Source organism: Protopterus annectens, chromosome 1.part0 (genome assembly GCF_019279795.1).
Source record: "Protopterus annectens isolate FY-2018-M chromosome 1.part0, PAN1.0, whole genome shotgun sequence".
Taxonomy (NCBI): domain Eukaryota; kingdom Metazoa; phylum Chordata; order Ceratodontiformes; family Protopteridae; genus Protopterus; species Protopterus annectens.
This window is the reverse complement of record NC_056725.1, coordinates 1,512,693,800-1,512,716,915: the sequence shown is the minus strand read 5'-3', so window position 1 is coordinate 1,512,716,915 and position 23,116 is coordinate 1,512,693,800. Positions and strand designations below refer to the sequence as shown.

General features: G+C 43.4%; 1 protein-coding gene across 1 annotated transcript in view; it reads right to left on the bottom strand.

Annotated features, from left to right (window-relative positions):
• Positions 1-21,010: 21,010 nt before the first annotated feature.
• The window catches only part of DYNLT2 (dynein light chain Tctex-type 2), a 495,359-nt gene continuing 493,253 nt past the window's right edge, over positions 21,011-23,116 (bottom strand). The window contains exon 4 of the mRNA XM_044067795.1: positions 21,011-21,309. Within this exon, the coding sequence (XP_043923730.1) occupies positions 21,199-21,309 (111 nt within the window). The 3' untranslated portion in view covers positions 21,011-21,198. The remainder of the gene's footprint in view (positions 21,310-23,116) is intronic.

Here is a 23,116-nt window from a genome sequence, read left to right as displayed (position 1 = left end):
ACCTATAAGATAATATTATATATTGTATAACATATTATGCATGCCTTCCAAATCCTGCAAACATTTCACACATATGCGTTGTTTATATATTGTGATCCCTGTTTACTGCAACAAGGAAAGTATAGTTGCGTATGGGAACTTAGAATAACTGTAGATGTTTGAACAAATCACTATTGCAGTAGCTTAAGCAACATGGGACATATCCTGGCAAGGATACGACGACAGGCCAGCTTCCAAAGCTTTAGGGCACCATCCACATACTCTAAGCACTGTACAGCTCGAGCAGAGCATTATAAAGTCAGTGGTTAGGGCTTCAATCTTCAGAGTTTTCATGCTTTAGAGTAAGGAAGGCTAGAGCCCTGCTAGTTAGGTATATGCTAAGAGAAGAAAGGAATGACAAAAAAAAAATACACATCCTGGCATAAAACACAACGCAAAGAAAGGGGATGGAGGAAGGGTATCCCTACTGCAAAAGTGATTTATTCAAACATCTAATGTTATGGAAAGTTTGTTCACAGAACTGTACTACACTTTTCATTAGACCACTGTTGCACTAGCCTTAGCTATATAGGATGAATACCAGAGCTTAGAAAGAATGTGAAGAGGAAGAATGATCAAAGTCCAGGAACCCTTGGAGAATAGTCCTAGCAAATCCTGCTCTGAACCTAGAGAAATAATCTAGTTTGTACTGCTGATTAAAGGTATGCAAAGATAACCAGGTTGCTGTCTCTAGTATATTTCTAGTGTCCCACTTTCCAAAATTCCACAGAAGTAGCCAAGGCCCTGGTAGAGTGGGGGCCTGAATTTGCCTGGAAGTGTCTTGCCATGGTGAAAATAATAAAGCGCAATAACATAAGACAGCAATTTAGAAACTGTTTTGACACTGACTGTCCATTTTTCTTACATTCAGAGGGAATTTTAAGTTACGTACTCACCATAACTTGACATCTGTGTTGTCCATTTTCATTCTTCCTCACAAATGGGTTTGGATCCAACCCTTGGATCTGACTTGGCAACATACTCTAGACTTTGGATCCAGCTTGCGAGCTGCTCCAGCTACTCATAATGCCCTATTCCATCCCCCTACCTCAGATCGAGTTTGCTGCTTAATCTCCTAATAGTCTAAGAAGACAGAAACAGACAGGAGAAAGACAGGGCTCAAACCTGGAATAATATAGTTCCAAACCAGACTCATAGGAACATCTAGGAGCAATAGGCTGGATGGGAGGGAAGGTGAGGAAAAATGAAAATGGACAACACAGATGCCAAGTTATGGTCATGCATAACTTATAAATCTGATGTTGCCTTTTTCATTCTTCCTCAGAAATGGGACAGAGTCCCCAGCTATGTAGCCTTTGGGAGGCCCTCATGGAAGACATGATGAAGCACTGTCGAACCAAAAGAAGCTGTGCTTCTGGATATGATGTCCAACTTGTAATGGACAACAAACGTATCAAAAGGCTGATGAAGCAGCCATGGACTGAACTGAATGAGCTTGAGGAGGTTTTGGCAAATTTAGACCTTTTTGAGAATATACCAAGGAAATGCAGTCAGTAATCCATTTGGCTAGAGTAACTTTGGATACTGCCTGACCTAGATGATTAGGGGGGAAAAAAGATATAAAAAGCTTATCTGACTTTCTGAATTTTTTGTTCTGTGAAGATAAAAATGTAGTTGTCTGTGCATATCGAGGAGATGAAGCATGTATTCTGCTTTATTAGAAAGCTTTGGGACAAAAATGGTAACTGAATGGACTGATTAATGTTATTTTCAGATGCCACTTTAGGAAGAAAAGAAAGGTTAGTCCAGAGAGAAACCCTGTCTTTGTGAAAACAATGTAAGGAAACTTGAGCCTGCAGTTCAGAAATTCTTTGCGCTAAAGTTAAAGCTACCAAAAAGACAGTTTTCCAAGAAAGAAATTTCAGACCACATTTGTCAGTGCAAAGTGCTTCTGAGTTGATCCTTGAAGAACCACAGTAAGGTCCCAAGGATAAGAAGGGTCTTTTATCAGAGGTCTGAGAACAAAAAATGCCCTTCCTGAAAGCTTTATACAATTTGGAAGATGCCAGAGAAGTAGATTTATTTCCTGAATGGAAATCTGAAATCACTGCCAACTGTAGTTTAATTGTTGAAAAATAAAAGAGTGTATCTTACCATAACTTGGCATCTGTGTTGTCTTCCTTCATTTCTCCTCAAGATAGGGTCTCTGATCTGACCTTCAGATTCATCTTGGCCACATTCAACAGACTTGGATCTGACTCAAGCTCCTCCCTCTTACCTATAATGCCCTACATCCACCCAGATACCTCATATCAAGTATGCTGATTTCTTGCATCCAGCACCATACAGCATGGAACAGCAGAAGAGGCTCAGACATGGGACCTAGGAGTTCCTTCATAATCCAGGTTCCTCTAGAACAGAAGAGGCAGGGGGATAGGTGGGTGGGAAAGTGAGGAGGAACGAAAGAATTCAACACAGATGCCAAGTTATGGTAAGACATAACCTTTTGATCTGATGTTTTCTTCATTTCTCCTGATGATAGAGTCAAAGTCCCCATATATGTATATCCCAGGTGGCCCCCATGAAAGGATATGCTGGAGCACCATCAAACCAAAGGAGGCCGTGGTTCTGGATATATCTAATTTGTAATGCAATACGAAGGTGTGACTGTTAGACCATGTCGCTCCCACGCAAATATCATCAATGGAGACTCTTGAATAGAAAGCAGAAGTAGTCATAGTTCTGGTGGAATGACACTGCTTGTCCAAGTCTATTAGATGAAAAAGTTACAAAGAGCTGATCAGACTTCCTGTGTAGTTTGGCCCTGTGCAGGTAAAAACAAAGTTGTCTGTGAACATCTAGAAGATGGACAACATACTCCCCTTTATTAGAGAAATTTGGAAAGAACACTGGCAATTGGATGGATTGATTGATATTGTTCTTGGTGGCTAGTTTGGGAATAAAGGAAGGAATGGTGCTTAAAGACACTCTGTCTTTACATAAAACTATGTAAGGAGGTTTGGCTGATAAAGTTTGTAGTTCAGAAATCCTTTTAGCAGAAGTTATAGTCACCAAAAGGACTGTTTTCCAAGATAAGAACTTCATGTTGCAACTTGCTGCTGGTTCAAAGGGTCCCTGGGTCAAAGCCAGCAACACAAGAGTGAGCTCCCAAGGAGGAGATGGGTCCTTGACTGGAGGCCTTAATAAGAAAACATGTTTCATGGAGGATTTGCATAGCTTAAAAGTGAACAGAGAACGGGACTGACTTGCAGCAAGAAAACTGGAAATAGCAGCTAACTGAAGCTTAATAGTCGGGAAGCTAGTATCCTCCTCAAATAGGGTACAAAGAAACACCAAAACATCAGAAACTCGTGCTGAAAAAGGGTCAATGTTTCTGCTCGTAGCCCAAACAAGAAATCTCTTCCACTTACTGGTATAGCCTTTTTTTTTTTGATGGAAGCCTTTTGTGAGGCTAGAAGAATTTTTCAGACCAGGGAATTCAATCTGGACTGTCTCACTAGGGTCGGAAGTGGGGAAATAAAGCGGTCAGTTTGAGGGCATGAAGATTTTGATGCTGCATCCTGACGGGTGAGACAGGAGGTCCTGACATGGCTCCCGAATACAAGGAGGATATTAAAGATGACACCATAGGAAGGAGAACCACACCTGACAAGGCCAAAAGGGGGCAATGAGGATTACTGAGCTCTTCAATCTGCTTGCCTTCTGAAGGAACTTTGGGATGAGTGTAAGAGGAGGGTAAGCATACAGGAGACCCAGAGACCAATAATGGACTAGTGCCTCTCTCTCAGGGACTCCCCTGGAGGAGGGATCAGAGTGAAGAACTTGCTGCATTTGTTGTTGAGGGGAGAGGCAAAGAGGTTGCAGCAAGGTTGACCCCAACAGTTGAAGATCATGTCCGCCACTGACTGAATGAGGGACCACCCATGTGGAACCAGGAGTGATCTGCTGAGTCTGTCTGCTAAATCATTGGTTTTCCCCAGGATATGCATTGCAACTAGAAGGCAGTCTGAAGATAACACCCACTCCCACACCCTCACGGCCTCATTGCCCAAGTGGTAAGAATGGGTTCCTCCTTGTTTGTTGATGTACCAAACAACAGACATGTTGTCGGTGTGTACTGTAATAGTCCCTAAAGGGATATTGTCCTGAAAGGCTTGCAATATTAGGAGAACTGCTGTCATCTCTAGGAGACTGATATACAACCTGGTCTTGGTAGGGGCCCATGTGCCTTGGACCATCTTTCCATTTTAATGCCTCCCTGACCCAAACTGGGAAGTGTCAGTGGTCATGGTGGTTATAGGAGGTTTGCTCAAGAATGGTTTGCCTAGAATGAGATTGCCTGACTGTATCCACCAACTGAGGTGATGTTTGCGTAACCACATTTTCTTGCCACCCCATTGGTTCTTCCTACAAAAGGACCTCTGTGGGGGGAATTTTGATTCCAACAGCAGAAATGGTCTTCCCGTCCTTTTCAATGTGGGTGAGTGCATCTCAAACTGATGGCCCAAAAAAGGCGGTGCCATCGTAAGGGGAATTCATGAATGGTACATTAAAGGGCTTTGCAAAATCACAGACTCATCCAGGCATGCCTCTTTAGGGAATGTCCTGAACCGGCTGCTCACGAAGTATCCTCCATGGTATGGGAGATCAACTTCATCAGTGAGTTGGCAATGGACAATAGAGTAGTCAGCTTGGGAGAAACGTTCTTAAATTCCTCCACAGGCATGGACTCTGAGAGTGAAGCTGAGAGTTCCTTGATCAGATCTCTCTGAAGTCGGGTAAAATGAGTCAGGTAGTTCAACAACCTCAGCACAAAGATGACAGAGGCATAAATGTGCTTCCCAATCCTGTCCAATGCTCTGGAGTACTTGTTAGCGGGATGGACATTAGCAGTTTCTTCTGCCAGCTCTTTCTTAGTGGCTGCCACCTCCACAATGGCATTGACTATGGGACCTTTACTCCAATGTTTCCTATCTGCAGAGGGTAACAGGAATCTATCAGGTCATTTGGTTATGGGCTTGATGGTGTCCATTTCCTTCCATGCCTGGTAGGACACTAAATAAACCAGGGTGTCTACGGGGGGGGGGGGGGTCACCCAGGATGTAGATGGGCCTGTCCCAAATGTCTCCAAGAGAACTGACTCCTCAGAGGGGGGAAGTTGAGCAGACCACCCACCTTTCTGTTTCAGGACCTCTAATGTGTCCCCAAAGGAGACATCTTCTGGTGGGCATCAGGCTGATCCTTCCCCCTCATTGAAGTCAGTGTCCTTGGTTAAAGACTCCAATGGGGAGTCAACATACCTCTTTTTGCACCACTTTTTCTGAGAGACTTCCTCATCTGGGTACTCTAGGGAAGTATCAGAAGAAGGGGATCCCTCCTGACCAGGGAGATCTTGGAGGCTGCTTGGGACAGGAAGACTCAAGGCAGGATGAATGGGACCAAGGCCTGGATCCAATGGGGGTATGGGCGTGGATTGAGGGACATGTGTCATCAGAGTGCCAGTTCAGGAGAAAATCCTGTCCACTATCTGAAAGGCTGAAGGACAGGGAGAAGTCCTTTCTGTCTCCACTGAACCCAATACCAAGGTGCCTAGGGGAAGGGATGGCTCCAAGAAGGATGGATTTGACCCCAGTCCCCTGGACCCAGCACTGACACCATGGCTCTGAGACCTGCTCTGGTCTGAGAGAACTGGAACAGGGCTAGTCAAGGTACTCCTCAGTGTTGAAAAAGAGCTTACCCTGCACCAAGCCCAGCACACATGGCAGTCCCAAATACTGTGACTCTGAACCTGAAGGTTGGATCAGAGAAGGCATTCTGATGGTATGGCCAGGGTAGCTCATGGATCTGACTGGGGATTGAGCTGAGACAACCCCCATCTGGATCTGGGTCTTGAGGAATCTCATCATCCTGTCCATATCTGCCTTTGACCAGCTTCTGGAGGACCTGGGTGGTGGAGAAATGGTACTATCTCCTGGATCTGAAGGAGCTGATGAATCTGAAGGGGGAGGCAATTTCTTCAGGTCAAGGAAGTCAGATCTAATGATTTCATTGACTTCTTAGTCTCAAGAGAGTCCTTCGGGGAAACAGGAAGAGACCTCTTTTTTGCCTCTTTGGTGGTAGCCAGTGAGGAAGAAGATGAAGCCAAAGAAGGGGTCTGAGCCTCCGGAGCCAGACAGGGAAGAAGGCCCCTAAGAATCAATTTGTTTCTTTGGTCAGCTAATGCATGCGGATTAAATTAAGCACATACCACACAATCCACTTTTAAATTATCAGCACCCAAGCAATGCGTGCACTACTTGTGGGCAGCCTGGTGGGGGATTTTATGCCCACAAGAAGTGCAGTGCTTGAAACCCAGGGAAGCCTTGTCAGCCATGACCAGAAGCTCACCAAAAACAAACTGTCAAACCTAGCTGACGTAACAGAAAAAACTGGCACAGACCTAACTACCAAAACTACAGGAAAGTTTTAAGTCTTTAAAGTCCTTAAGTCACTAAAGTTTTTAAAGTTTAGAGGAAAAAAACTAAAACTAACTAAAGATTTTTCTTTTCTTTTCTTTTTTTTTTTTTTTTTTATATACAGGAAAGGTTTTAACACACGCACACTAAACTGACGAGAAATAAAAAATAAAAGAAAGAGGAACTTACAGTGCAATATAAGCATAGTTTAGCAAAAAATCCCAAAGGAAATTATCCCACAGCCTGAAAGCACAAGACCTGCATCTGGACATTAAAGTGACAAACAAGAGCTGAGGTATGTGGGTGGATGTAGGGCATTATGGGTAAGAGGAAGGAGCTTGAGAGTCAGATCCAAGTCTGTGGAATGTTGCTGACCAGATCCAAAGTTCAGATCCGAGACCCTATTGTGAGGAGGAATGAAGAAGACATCAGATGTTGCTCCTTCTTTAAAAAAGTGTTGTTAGAAAAGAAAAAATGGCTAATGTTGGGGCTGAGAAAGGGTCAATATTCTGGTTAGAAGCCCAGACAGAAAACCTTTTCCATTTGCATCTGTAAACTTTTTTTGGTAGATGCTTTCTGTGAGGCCAAAATAATATAGCGATCTGGGGAAGAAAGCCTGGACTGTCTAACTATTATTGGAAATGGAGAAACCATTTGGTTAGTTGGATGGCATGGAGACTAGGATCTTGAATAACTTGAATTCCTGATGGATGGTAGGAGATCCTAAACAGGCTCCAGTATCCATTGAGGATATCACAAGTGAGACTGTAGGAAGATGAACCATACTTGCCGAGGCCAGAAGGGGTCAATGAAGATGACTCTGCTATTCTGCCTGTTTGCTTTCTGTAAGGATTTTGGAATCAGAAGAGGAGAGTAGGCATAAATGAGATCTCGGGGCCAGTCGTGAATCAGGGCATCTCTCAGTGACACCTCCTAAGGGGGGGGATCAGAGTGAAGTACTTGCTGCACTTGTTGTTGAGAGGAGTGGCAAAAAGGTCTCAATGGCTGAAAATCATATTCACTACCAATTAATTGAGAAACCACGTGAGGCATCAGAATGGATCTGCTTAGCTTGTACACTAGTACATTACTTTTCTCTGGAATGTGCATTGCAATAATAAAGCAGTCTGATAAGATTGCTCATTCTCAAACCCTTATGGCCTCTCTGCACATGAATCCTAGAAAGGTCCCTGAGACTTACGAAACCATCAGGTTCTTCCTCTTTGATACTTCAGTATGTGAACAATCGTAGTATTTGGTTTTTTGGAGTATAATATAAGCAAACATGCCAACAGCAAATCTGCATCTTTACCTCCACCCTGGGGACCTTTTGTTAACATACAGCTAGATTTCATCCAGATGCCTAAGACTAAGAAGTTATGTACCTACCATAAAGTTCCATGTTAGTTGTCTTCTTCTCGCCTTCTTTCTTGCTGGTTGGGTTTGGAGCCGATCCTTGGCTCCGACTCGGCCATCTACTAAAGCTCGAGAGCTATTTACTGGCTCGAGGCCTCCCCTTATCCCACAATGATTGGCACTAGATACCCAGATCTCGTTTGGCAGAGCTAACACCATAGAAAAAATTTTAAGGACACCTGTCCAAACTACAAGGTTTACCTACGGTACTAAAACAGAGGAGGACGTAACCCAGACAAGACTCAGTCAGAAGAAGAAGGCCTCAAAAAGGGACTCTTTTCGGTCTGTCCAGGCTAGGGGGATGGAGGGTGGGACACAAGAAAGAAGGTGAGAAGAAGACAACTAACATGGAACGTTATGGTAGGTACATAACTTCTTAATGTTAAGTTGTCTATCTAGCCTTCATTTTTGCTGGTTGGGACAGCGTCCCTAGCACCTTAGTCTTGGGTGGCTCATTGGAACAGACTCTTGAGCACAGTGGAACCAAAATCAGCTCTACTCCTAGAGGCCATATCCAACTTATAATGTGAAATGAAGGTATGAGGAGTGGCCCATGTGGCTGCAGCACAAATAGATTCCATTGGTAGTCTAGCTTGAAAAGCTACCGAAGTAGCTAACACTCTGGTGGAATGACCTTTAGGTTTAGTAGGGAGTTCTTTATGTCTCAGCTGATAAATCAAAGTAATAATAGAGGACAACCACCTGGATAAGGTTACTTTAGAAACTGGGAGGCCCTGTTTGCCCTCAGCATAGGACAGGAAGATTTGGTCTGATTTTCTTGTTTGCTTAGTCCTATCCAAATAAAAACGTAATTGCCTATGAACGTCCAATTGGTGTAACTTTTGTTCAGCTTTGTTCGAATAGTTAGGAAAAAAGACAGGTAGATCAATAGCCTGATTCAGGTTGGTTTCAGAAGGGATCTTGGGCAGAAAAGAAGGATTAGTCCTGAATGAAACTCTATCCTTGTGAAACACAAGGTAAGAAGGACGAATACAGAGGGCTTGAAGTTCCGAAACTCTCCTAGCTGAGGTGATGGCTACTAAAAAGAGAGTCTTCCAGGAGAGTAATTTTAAGGAACAGGAAGCCGCAGGTTCAAAAGGAGGGAGAATCAAGGAAGCTAATATCAAGTTTAAATCCCATGGAGGTGAGGGATCTGTGACCGGGGGCCTAAGCAAAATAGTCTTTTTAAGAAAGGCCTTGCAAAGTTTGTGGGACATGATGCTGGTTTCTGACAGGCCAGCGTGGAAATTTGCGATAGCAGCTAATTGGACCCTAATGGTGGCAGACAAGGAACCAGCTTGAAAAAGTTCTGCTAAAAAATCTAGAACGTGATGGACAGGGGCTGTAAAGGGGTCTATATTCCTAGCCTCTGCCCAGAAAGAGAAACGTTTCCACTTACTAGCATAAGTCTTCCTGGTGGTAGATTTGTGCGAAGAAAGGATGATTTCACGCACCGGCTGAGAAATATGTGGAAGCCTGGCTAAGGTTGGAAGTGGAGCAACCAAGCTGTGAGGTTGAGAGACTGAAGGGATTGGTGCAGCCCACCCGACTGATGGACCAAGAGGTCTGCACTGGGTCCAGATTCCAAGGCTGCTCCAGCAGATGACGATGCAGGAATGGGAACCAAATTTGTCGAGGCCAGTAAGGGGCAATGAGGATCATCCTGGATCCCAATGCGGTCGCCTTCTGAATTAGTTTGGGAATTAGGGGAAAAGGTGGAAATGCATACAGAAGACCCCGGGGCCAATCGTAAACTAGAGCGTCTCTGGGGGAGTGGCTGGGGAGGGGGAAGAGAGTGAAGAAATCGTTGCACTTGCTGTTGAGAGGAGTTGCAAAAAGCTCGCAGCAAGGTTGACCCCATCTGCGGAAAATTTTGTCCGCTACTGACTGATTGAGAGACCACTCGTGAGGCATGAGAATAGCTCTGCTTAGCCTGTCCGCTATGATGTTGGACTTCCCGGGGAGGTGCGTTGCTATCAGAAACCGTTGAGAGGAGATCGCCCACTGCCAGAGTCTGAGTGCTTCTCGACATAAGGGATAGGACTTGGTTCCGCCCTGCATGTTGATGTATGACACTACAGACATATTGTCTGTTTGAATTGCAATAGTCCCGGTGGGTAGAGAGTCCTTTAGAGCTTGCAATGCTAAAAGCACCGCTCTCATCTCCAAGACGTTTATGTGCAGGTGATACTCTAGAGGTTGCCAAGTGCCCTGGACAGTCCTGCCCTGAAAATGCCCCCCCCCCACCCGATCAAGGAGGCATCCATGGTCACAGTGGCAACAGGAGGAGGAAGAATAAACGGTCTGCCCTGGAGTACTAGAGGGGAGACCATCCACCAAGCCACATGGTCTTTGCATGATTGAGTGATTATTATGTTGTGAGACATCGGAAGTTGTTGAAAAGACCATTGGGTAAAGAGCATCCACTGAAGAATCCGCATGTGAAAACGAGCCAGGGGAACGAGTTTGATTGCTGCTGCCATGAGACCCAAAGTTTTTAGTACAAATCTGGCCTGAATCCTCTTGCACTGTAATAAGACCTGCACATGTCGGCGAATGTCTGACACTCTGTCTAGAGGAAGTTTTGCAGACAGCTCTTTTGTATTTAATCTTGCGCCTATAAAGGTTATAGACTGACAAGGCGACAATGCAGACTTTTCAAAATTTATTGAGATACCTAGCTCGGAGCAAGTTTGGATGGTATAATCCGTGGCTCGCAGTAGCTGATGCCTGGTGGAAGCAGTAAGGAGCCAGTCGTCTAGATATGGAAACACCTGAAATCCTCGCCGTCTCAGGTGAGCCGTAACCACTGCCATGCATTTGGTGAAAACCCTGGGGGCTGTGGTGAGACCAAAGGGCAGGGCTCTGAATTGATAGTGACTGGCTCCCAGCCGGAAGCGGAGAAACCTTCTGGAGCGCCTGTCCATTTTGATATGGTAGTACGCATCCTGAAGGTCTATGGAGCACATCCAATTGTCCTGACCTAAAAAGGGTAGAATGGACTGAAGCGTGACCATCCGGAACTTCGTTCTTTGAACAGATTTGTTTAACCTGCTGAGATCCAAAATGGGTCTCCAGTCCCCTGTCTTTTTTGGTACCAAAAAGAACTTGGAGTAAATTCCGGATCCTTGCTGGTCTGCTGAGACTGGCTGAATGGCCCTTTTTTTCTAGCAGTTTTGAAATTTCTGGCACTGCTTGTTCCCTTAGACCGGGTGGAACATCTGGAAGGGACTTGGTTGTTTGTACAGGGGTGTGGACAAAGGGGATTTTGTAACCCTCGGATATGATGGACCGTACCCATTTGTCTTGTGTGAGGAGTTGCCAGGCTTCTGGGTACAGTGACGATCTTCCCTCGACTGCCTCCGAAGGTGGACAGTCGGGCAGCCCCTCAGGGGTGCTGAAAGGGTTTGTCAGAGAAAGATTCTCTGCTACCCTGATTTTGCGGACCCCCTCTGGCCCTCAGGCGGCATCTGTTATTGTTCCCTCCCCTGCCCCTAGAGGGAAACTTGCCACGTGTGTCAGGCACAACTCCCTGGGGTTTCCGAAACCACATTTTCCCACTCTTCTGACCCTTAGGGTATGGTCTAGAGGGAGTAGAAAAATGGACTCCCACGGCAGAGACAGTCTTGCCTTCCTGCTCACACCTGGTAAGGGTTTCCTTCACCTGTGGTCCAAACAGAACCGAACCATCGAAGGAGGTATTGGTGAAAGATGCCTTAAAGGGGTCAGCAAAGTTACATAACCGCATCCAGGCATGTCTTCTCAAAGCCACGCCTGTACCTGCGGCCCTACTCGCCCCATCGGCTGCATAAGAAATGAGCCGCATGGAGGAGTTGATGATAGAGTTAAGGGTCGTCAGCTGGGAGTTAATCTTATCCTGAGCTCCCGCAGTTGATGGATCCTGAAGGGTATCACCAGTTCCTTGAGAAGATCCCTTTGAAGGCGGGTGAAATGGCAGAGATAATTCAGCGACCGCATGGAAAACCTCCGCTTCCCGTACCTGTCCACTGTCCTAGACTCTTTATTAGGTGGATGGACAGGCACCGATGGGTCAGCCAACTCCTTCTTAGTGGCTGCTGCCACCACCATGGCATCAACGGGGACACCTTTTGTCAAAAATTGTTTGTTGGGTGGGGCTGTAATGAACTTAGTTGGCCTGCAGGGAGTTGGTTCCACTGTGTCCGGGGCTGACCACACCCTTCGAGCCACTACTTCCATGAGCGGGTCAAAGGGTGGAGACACCCAGGAGGTGGAAGGGTGAGAACCAAATGGGTCCAGGTATACCGACTCATCTTCAGAAGGGTTAAGAGCAGTCCAGTTCCCCCTTTGCTTAAGGATCTCTAGGATGTCTGAAAAAGAGACATCCTCAGAGGGGGATCTTGGGGAACCTTCCGAATCCTCCAAGTCGGTATCAGACGTGACTGACTCGGGGGAGTCGACATGTTTCCTCTTACATTTTCTCTTCCGAGGGGGCTCCTCTGAATGATCAGGGGAGGCCTCAGAAGAGGAAGATACGCCCAATGGGGCGACCTGGAGCATCTGTTCTCCACGCTTGGGGTCAGGAGGGTGGACAGAGACCGATGCAGGCACCATGGGGGGAGGAGGCGAAGGGGCCAATCGAGGAGCCGACTCAGGAGTCAGCACGCTCCTCATGACCTCGAAGGCGCCCCTATCAGGCAGAGCAGAGGGTCCCCGCTTTGAAGAGATGTGAACCCCTCCCGGCACCAAGAGGGATGGCTCCGAGGCTGATGTTGGGTCCGAGCTCACCTGCGCCGAAGCCCTGTGAGGGAGAATGGGGTCAGACAAGGGTCCAATGCCACTCACCCCCTCAGAGCCGACGAGGGAGTCCCAGCACCGAGATCCCTCCAAGGAAGGAATCAATGAAGAGATTGGAGATGACGAAGGAGCCGAAAGATGTGGTATCGGCACCGACGTTTCCAAGATTCGAGCCCCAACCAGCTCCGGTTCCGAACACAAAAGGGGAGTCGGAGGAGGAACTGCTGAAGATACTGGGACAGCTACAGTCTGTTGAGAAGGGCTGGTTAACATTTTGGCCAGGGCCTGCGATTTAAGGAGTCTACTGACCACCCTCTCCAAGTCATGATCGGATAACCTGGAGGACCGAGAGGAGTGGGACCTATGGCTTCGTTCCGACTGAAGCAATGGTGACCTTGGAGGTGAACAAACCGATTCTAGGGAAGGGGACCTAAAACATTTTCAGCCCAATGACAGTTCCGACACTAAAGTCGGAGCCGATTGAGGTCTAGGGATGTCGGCTCCAGCCAGAGCTGAAAAGGAGGCAGATGCTTCGCCCGGCAACGGCACCGAACTGGGAGCCGACGGCTTGGCGTGCTTTGAGGATTTCCCCAACTGAGGCTTTGCCGGGGATCCCTCTGGCTTAAGTAAGCCTCTCAAAATAAGCTTGTTCCTACGCTCCTGCAGGACTCTCGGGTTGAAGGCATGACAGACTGAGCAGGAGTCCTGCAGGTGTAGGGAACCCAAGCAATAAACACAAGAAGTGTGACCGTCTGGCAGAGACATCTTCTGACAGCACGAGTCACACTTCTTGAAACCTGAAACTTTAGTATCCTTGGACATACTGGCCCGGGGATACTACAGAGAGAAAAATTAAACTAGTGCTTAAACAAGGCACACAGAAACACTCACAAACGCGCACTAGTTAAGCTAATAATAATAACCACAAAAAACTATCACACACACTTAATAACAACTATCCTTAATAAAAATATACAAATACTACAAGGCTAAACACAACTCCTATAGGTACAACAAGGGTGGGGTTAGCCACTAATAGAAAGAAACAAGAGGGGGTGGGGTAGAAACTCTCTAACAGAAAACGAGTTTCCTTAGTGGGACAAACTAGGAGATACACAGTCTAACTACACTACAAGGGAATGTCAATCTATATCTAAGAAAAATACAAGGTAAATATTAGCTATTAATACAAAAAAAAGGATTAATATGACCTGAGCCAGTAAAAGCGCAACCTCGTAGCTGAAGCAGCAAACGAGATCTGGGTATCTAGCGCCAAGCATTGTGGGATAAGGGGAGGCCTCGAGCCAGTAAATATCTCTCGAGCTTTAGTAGATGGCCGAGTTGGAGCCGAGGATTGGCTCCGAATCCAACCAGCAAGAATGAAGGCGAGATAGACAACTTAACATTAATAATTTAAAATGTATTTTGGTGGTAGTGTATATGTTCTCAGCATAGGTGGAAGCTTACCCATGTCACAAAGCTGATGCAGTCACAGTTATTAAAAGAATGTTATCTGATTATATACCGACATTCGGTATACCCAGCATTGTAAACAGTAACCAGGGAACTCATATTAATAATAATCTGTTTAAAGAGTTATGTAAAGGTTTTAATACTAATTTGAGTCTTCATTGTCCCAACCTTGCCCAGTCATCTGGATTAGTGGAAAGGGTAAACAGGACCCTCCCCTTAGCATTAATGAGTATGAGGGCCTCACTGAATGCCATGAGGAAGTTGAGTCCATATGAAATATTAATGGGGAGACCCATGGCCCTTCCAGCTACCCCTTCAGTGGGAAATGCCGACTTAACTTTGTCAGATAATGCAATGGTTTCTTACTGCAGGAAACTCCTTAATATTTTGCAGCAATATCACTGAACTGTAAGATCAGCGTTATCAAAGCCTCCTGACCAGCCCTGTCATCAACTACAACCGGGTGATTAGGAGTACGTGAAAATTTTCCAAAGGAAAAACAACCTCAGTCCAAGGTGGAAGGGCACTTTCCAGGTCCTGCTAATGACCTTGACTGCAGTTCGCTGTGCAGGACTACCAATGTGGATCCATTCTTCTCATTGCAAGACCACCTGTTGTGTGGGGACCCCAGACAAATCATCACAGTCAAAAGAGGGAGATCGAGGTGCGACAGATAAATCATCTGTCCAGTGAGAAGGTGAACTTCAGTAGCAGTCCATGATGAATCCAGTGACAACAGGTACTTTTACTTTGTTTCTGCTGCTGCTTCCTTCTATAAACTGGGCAAGAGAAAACAGTTTCTTGCTGGCCTTCGGCAGTATGCCAAAAATCTAAACAAAACAAACTGCTGGATATGTTCGCATATACCTCATCATTCTAAGGCAGGGATTCCTATGATTCCCTTCCCTGCATCACAGGTGTCATTTGAAAAGGACCTTAATGACATCAGCTTAACCTGGCATAATGTAACTGATTTTTCAAAGACTGTGTCTCTTCAGCTTGCGACCACACATCATGGAGACACATGTTATGCCAGAAATGGGACTGTACCAGTGGGAAAAAGCAAATGTAATGACACCAGGCATGAAAGTGTGTTAGACTCTTTGCACTTAAAAAGCTATGAATGGGGTCGTGGCATGGGCAAGATAACTGACTGTTACTACATCTGTGGTGATCATGCCTACCCATGGTTGCCTACAAACTGGTCTGGATGTTGATTTGTAGGCTATATTACTCCTGCTGTTCAACATGTCAAACACCCACCAGCGAGCAATCCACTGGGCAGAGCAAGTATTTTCAATTTTTGATCCTGGGTATGGAGTGCAAAGGACAATACTTGAAATCACCATACATCCACAAATTCTACAGGAGGTGGTCAATAAAACTTCACATCACATCAGGATGGCAAATCATGAAATGACTGAAATGCTAACTGTGGTGTTACAGAATCGAATGGCACTTAATATAATGCTTGCTGCAAAAGGGGGGTCATGAGCCTTCATAGGGAGTCATTGCTGTTCATATATTAGTGACTATCATGATGAACAGGAAAAACTGGAAATTTTAATGGAACAAAGGGCCAAAGATTTGGACAGCACATCAAAACAATGGACATGTTTTGGCTGGTTGAGAAGTAGTTTTGGTAACCTGGGAACAAGCATAATCCAGGGTATTGTCATTGTACCTTTTATTATATTTGTGATCATTTTGATATTTTTTCTAAAGGTTGTGATTACCAGATGTTTAACCTCACCTGCACATGAAATGCCACTGCATACACCAATCAATGACATTTCTATTATAACAGAATGTAATTTGGATGTGAAGAAAAGGCTTTTGTATAAAGAGACTGTTTTTATTTTGAAGTATGGGACTTTAAGCCCAGCAGGTATTAATGTGGAATGTAACTGGAAAGTTTTCTTAGCTTAATTGAATACAATTAAGCAATTTATGATAATTGATTGTGCTATATATGTTTGGGTATTTTTTGTGTCTTTTATTCTCCTTTGAAGGCTTCCAGCTTAGGCGCTACTTTGGATCCTGGTTGTGTTGTTTTTCTATCTGGCCAGAAATGGTGGATGAGCTTTGTTGTCGCTGTGGTTGAATAATAAATCTAGCAGTTGATAGGGAAGGGAACTTAAACTGGGTTTATCTGAAAATTAAGCCAGAAAAATCAGAACTGAATTGTGGGAAAGAGTCAGAGGACTTTTTTCTTTGGATGGCAGAAAAAGACTAAAACACTCACTTCCTGTTGACACCTTAAAGATTCTGTCTCAGGATGTGCTCAGCCAATCAGCTGTCACAGGAAGAGAGAAGGAGAGGAATCTTAGCTTTTGAAAGCTGGCTAGTACTGGGTTACCTTGGAAGATAACCCAAAATGCCAATGAGGCAGTGGGAATAATGAACATCAGAAGAGGTGCACAGAGTCTCAGAAGCTGCTGAAACTAGTAAATCAGTACAATCTGATTTAAATTAAAATGAATATAAGGTTTTTCATTAAATAAAGCACACCTGCTGAATTTAAGAGTTCTTAATCCATACATTTTTGAATGTGTTAAGAGGAGAAACTTTACCTACAGATTTTAGGACTTTTATGTATTTGAGAAAGCATTCTTCTAGTTGAGGAAAAAACTGAAACAGGCCATCTGTGTTGTTTTTTTGTTTCCAGTAGCATTAATGGTATTTTTAAAGTTACTCTAATGAAGACCGTGAGGATGAATCTTCATAATCAGAAATGATAAACTAAATGGAGAGACAATGAACTTTAAATCTATTCCCATCCTCAAAAGAAGATACATTAAAAGGATCTCTCTCACTCTTTCAGAAGAAATATTTACTTGTTCTGTCTTACCACTAATACATATATGACTGCATTTACTAAAGGTTATGGGGTTCAAATCCAGATCTGTATGAGACAGGTTGCAATCAGCTGCAATAATCCCATAGCTATCAAGTAGTTATATTATGAGAATATATGAGAATATAAGTCACAACATGTTTATTAATGTCATATATTATGGTAACATTTCTGAATCTGGAGGCTGTGGGGTTCAAATCCAGATCTGTGTGACATAGTTTGCAGTTAATTGCAATATTCCACTAGTTGTCAAGCTGTTATATTATATGAATATAATGGAACACAAGTCACAATTTCTGGGATTCAGAAAGAACCCCAACACTCATTGTAAGGGCTGTGTAAAAAAAGCCCTTATTTCTGCCATGAGTAGAACTTTGACTCAAAGACTCATTAGCCTCATTGAGGAAGGAACTCATTATCAGCTAATTTGCATGCCCCTAAATCACCATTAACTACAGCATTTTCTGTGGTAGTTAGCAGTGGCAGAAACCATAATGTATTAGTGCAAGTATCCCCTCTCATTCACACTACCACACACACAATGCACACATTCAAACACACACACACACAGACCACATACCCATACCTGTCCCTGTGTTGTCAGAAGGGCCACAATATCTTCTTTTTCCTGCCCTTATAAATCAAGGATGCTTTCAGTCTGGTATTAATGTCAGACACTAAGTTTCACACTTTTGTTCTTCATTACATCTATGGCAGTGCAACAGCAGTTAGAATAATAACTTTCTACGTTTGTAGGAGGCCTGTTTAACATTCATCCCTGAATTTGCCTTGCCTTTGTCTTGTCTTGTGCCATGAGGTTGAGAAATATGCCTGCTGTTCCCTGTCCTTCTCCCTCGTGGGTCACATTTTTTTTATTCAGACACTGAATAATGCCCGAGATCCCCAATATTAATTAAGAAAAATATCTTCTGCACTAACTCATCAGTTAGTTCAGGAGGTTAATACTCAGATTTACTGTGGTAAGGGTGCAGGTTTTGAATCCTTTCCCACCATCTTTAGCTGTTTTTGACTCTTATATCTTTATTTTAGTTCATCCCTGGTGATTAGTGGTGGTACAGAGGACTAATGTTCCATCTGGGAGGTAGAAGGGTACAGAGTTGGACAATCTATGAATCCCTAGTATCTAGTGGTTCTACACAACATATTTTTTTATTTTTAACATGCCTGTAAGGCATGTTACATACACCATCCCCTTTGCCTGCTGTTTCCCCCATATCTGTACTGTTTAATTGCAGCTAAAGCATGAGAAGTTGTTCTCCTGAATGTTTCACCCCAACCCACATCTGCAAAGTTATCCATGGTGGCTAGAGGTCTTCCCAACCAAATGATGCAGGCTTTGCTCATTGGTCTAGGGGAGTGCGGAAGAAGGCCAGTCACCCCAATGTACACACACACACACTCACACAGCCCATTCCCCACCTGATTACACTTGCATACATACCCATCCATTCTCACGTGCACACACACACACACACACACACACACACACACACACACACACACACACACACACACACACACACACACCTATTTGCTACCATCCAGGGAGACACACACTCGCATATGTGCTTATACATTCAGCCCCTCACGTGCAATCTCACACAAACAATGCTACTATCTGACTACTAAACTCCCCAGCACTTACATCTACCACAACTGATGAACACAGCCTTTTGGCTGAGAGTAATCAGGAGCAGTCAAGATAATTTACATGGCCAATTAAGAATCACTCAGCTGTGTAAATGCCTTACAGCAGGCACTTCCAAGGGGAGATCACATGACTAATTAACATATGGGCAGCACAGTGGTGCAGTAGTTAATGTCACCTCACAGCAAGAGGTTCTCCGGTTCGATTCTCGCCTGGTGTGCCTTATGTGCGAAGTCTGCATGTCCTCCCTGCGTTTGTGTGGGTTTCCTCCGGGTGCCCCGGTTTCTTCCCACATTCCAAAGGCATGTGTTTGGAGTATTTGTCCCCAGGCCTCCGCTGAAAACAGGCTCTGTCCTAGTCGGACTTTCCCGGTCAACAAATGTTAAATAAAATAAATAAATAGAATATGCCTCTTACCCCTGCACTGCCTCATTTTTTTAGCTTCATCAGCATATACCATGGTGATACAGACAACCCACTGTCTGTGTTGTTGCACATCTTCATGTTGCAGCACTGTGGTAGGGCTGTCTCTGAATCAGAAATAGATACCATGAAGTTTACACCTGGTACACACCTCACGGTAACCTTTATGAATCTGGCACAATATATTTAAGTAATGTAACAACTAAAAAAAATATGATTTCACTTACATAAATAATCTATAAACTGTAAGTATTTTAACAATAAAGCAGCACCATCTAATTTTAATGGATTTTACTCAAATACTTAAGGACTTACTTGAAACAAAACTACAACCCTCTGATGAAGTTTGAAACAAAAATGGAGGCATTTACAATTTAATTTACATAAAGGACAAGTAGCTGGTTTCAACAACTACGACTTTGATGTATTCTTTCATTCAGTTCGTAGTTATTTTTTTTACAGACTTAGGCGGTTATTTTGGACAACTCTGTTTTTTGAGAAACAACCCATATCTCTGTATTGCCTGTAAAATAAATCTCTCATTAAAGTTCATCGCTTCAGCATTATCATATGTCTACTCTCAGCATTATCACATGTCTACTCTTAGCTATGATCTCAGTCAAGTCTGTAAAATCAAACCTAGATAGTTGACATTCACAGGAGACATGACAGTCAGCCCCCTAAGACACATTCAAGACACTAAACAGTGAACCCCAATAGTGAAATATAATTCATAGTTCTACACCTAAAACAGTGAATCCTGAAATTTGCTGTTGTATAATTAAAACATTTTTGCAGGCACCTATGTCTCTTGTACCCCTAACTTGGGATCTGTATTCCATACTGCTACTAACTATATATTACTGTACCTCATGGTAGGGGGAATACTCCACGCTACCACAACTTTGGGACTCAGAAAATAGTTTTTAAATTCAGTGGATCACAAATGCAGTTCACAAAAATACAAAAAAAAAAAAAAAAAGTAATTACGTCCCAAACTCTGGTGCTGTCTGTTGCACACATACTAAATTAGAACAGATCACGCAGATCTAAAATACCAGTATATGTATATGTGTGTGTGTGTGTGCGTGTGTATGCATTTCTGTTTAAGTATAACTGCGCTAAAATCTGCAAGAAAAATCCAGCCAAGTGAGAGTCTTCTCTTTTAATACCTTAAACCTCATGTAGTGCAGGCCTATGGGATATATGCAAATGACCCTTTAAGGACACACAATGCTGAAGAGATGAGCAGTCATAATGTACCCATTAAAACTTAAAACAGTAAATAGTTGTGGGCACTGAGAAGCCAAGTAGCAGAAACACTGTTGTGCCCCTAAGGCGTAATTTGCTTATATCCCATCGGCCTCCACTGTAGGAGGTTTAAGGTATTACATGGTAAAGACTAACTTGCAGGATCTTTCTTGCAGTTTTTATTGAATGGTTTGTCTGTGTGAACTTTTTACCCTTTGGCTGGGATACATCTGAGCTAAACAGATATGTTTTAAATTAAGGACAGTTTAAATAAAGGACTGATATCACTTTTCTACTAGGTTAAGGAAAAGTACATGACATTTGTATGACATGGAAATGGCATGAGCATAAAGTGTTGCCTCTTTTCTATCATTCCATTGCATGGAACACCACTTCTTTCCTTTAATTACTCAGATTATAGTTTGCACTGGTTAGGTTGTAAGAATAGATGATTATACAGATATCTCAATTTAACTAAAGTTTCATTATTATAAAACTGGGTGTTGTATTAACCAAAGAACAACAGAAATAATATGGTTATTCAGCAACATAAGAGTGATCTTCTAAACTATAAGACCCTTAATTTGAATTTAACTAGTTTTAATACCATAGTTAGGATGCAAATAACTGAATATTTATAGCTGTATCATTACACAAATAACTTCAGTATGGCATTTCATCTGGGTGTTTATTCATTTTCAAAAAACTTAATAGGGTTCTGCTCCATAGCTCAATACATACATCTACACAAAATACAGATATATATTTATTGCTTCAGCAGCAAAGGCAGCGTTGGCAGCTTATTATATGAAAGTAGTCTGCAGATAATTAATAACAGTAAAAACAGAGTCTAATGCTTATTCAAAATACAGAGCATATATTATTGCAGTTGAAATAAAGGAATGTCGTTCAAATGAAACTCCAACCCAGTTGTCTCTCTGGTCATCCCAAATAAATCTGCTGACAATCTGTAGGAAAAAAATAGAATATGTATAATATTATTTCTCAACTCAGTATATATGCTGTAATAGTTACACTCTGAGTTTAAAGAGTAACAACCGTATTAACTGATACCTTACCTATAAGATAATATTATATATTGTATAACATATTACGCATGCCTTCCAAATCCTGCAAACATTTCACACATATGCGTTGTTTATATATTGTGATCCCTGTTTACTGCAACAAGGAAAGTATAGTTGCGTACGGAAACTTAGAATAACTGTAGATGTTTGAACAGATCACTATTGCAGTAGCTTAAGCAACATGGGACATATCCTGGCAAGGATACGACGACAGGCCAGCTTCCAAAGCTTTAGGGCACCATCCACATACTCTAAGCACTGTACAGCTCGAGCAGAGCATTATAAAGTCAGTGGTTAGGGCTTCGACCTTCAGAGTTTTCATGCTTTAGAGTAAGGAAGGCTAGAGCCCTGCTAGTTAGGTATATGCTAAGAGAAGAAAGGAATGACAAAAAAAAAAAAAAAAAAATACACATCCTGGCATAAAACACAACGCAAAGAAAGGGGATGGAGGAAGGGCATCCCTACTGCAAAAGTGATTTATTCAAACATCTAATGTTATGGAAAGTTTGTTCAAAGAACTGTACTACACTTTTCATTAGACCACTGTTGCACTAGCCTTAGCTATATGGGATGAATACCAGAGCTTAGAAAGAATGTGAAGAGGAAGAATGATCAAAGTCCAGGAACCCTTGGAGAATAGTCCTAGCAAATCCTGCTCTGAACCTAGAGAAATAATCTAGTTTGTACTGCTGATTAAAGGTATGCAAAGATAACCAGGTTGCTGTCTCTAGTATATTTCTAGAGTCCCGCTTTCCAAAATTCCACAGAAGTAGCCAAGACCCTGGTAGAGTGGGGGCCTGGATTTGCCTGGAAGTGTCTTGCCATGGTGAAAATAATAAAGTGCAATAAAAAGAAGTTATGTACTCACCATAACGTTCCATCTGAGTAGATACTTCATTTGTCTGCAACCTGTGGGTGTCGGATCCCACCTCGGATCCGATCCGGCAGCTTTCCAAGCTCCAAGATCCGAGCTCCTAGCTCCTCCCCCTACCCATAATCCCCTACTACCAACCACATTACCTCAGATCATTTTTTTTCCCTCACCAACTTGAGACAGAAACCAACTCCGAATGATCAGGAAAAATTTCCGACAGGTTCGGGGGATGGCAGGGGGGGTCGGTTGCAGACAAATGAAGTATCTACTCAGATGGAACGTTATGGTGAGTACATAACTTCTTTATCTGAAGTAGTTACTTCATTTGATCTGCAACCTGTGGGACAGAGTCCCCAGCTAACCTACAAGAACCTGTGTGGTCCTTACGGAAGGATATTCCGAAGCACCACGGAGCCAAAAGAAGCCCTACTCCTGGAAATCATATCCAGTTTGTAATGAGAAATGAATGTATGATATGAGGACCAGGTAGCTGCTGAACAAATATCGTCTACTGGAACCCTAGACCAAAAGGCTGTTGAGGTAGCTACAGATCTTGTGGAATGAGCACGGATGCCAACCGGATCTGGCTTACCAGATGAAGTGTATCCCAGCATAATGCACTGACAGATCCAATTTGCTACAGTCACTTTAGCAATTGCCTTGCCCATGGCTGACTTTGCATAAGAAACAAACAACTGGTCCGACTTGCGAAACTCTCTAGTCCTGTGCAAGTAAAAACGCAGTTGTCTGTGTACATCCAATTTGTGCAACGTGTATTCACCTTTGTTGTGAAAATTTGGGAAATATACAGGA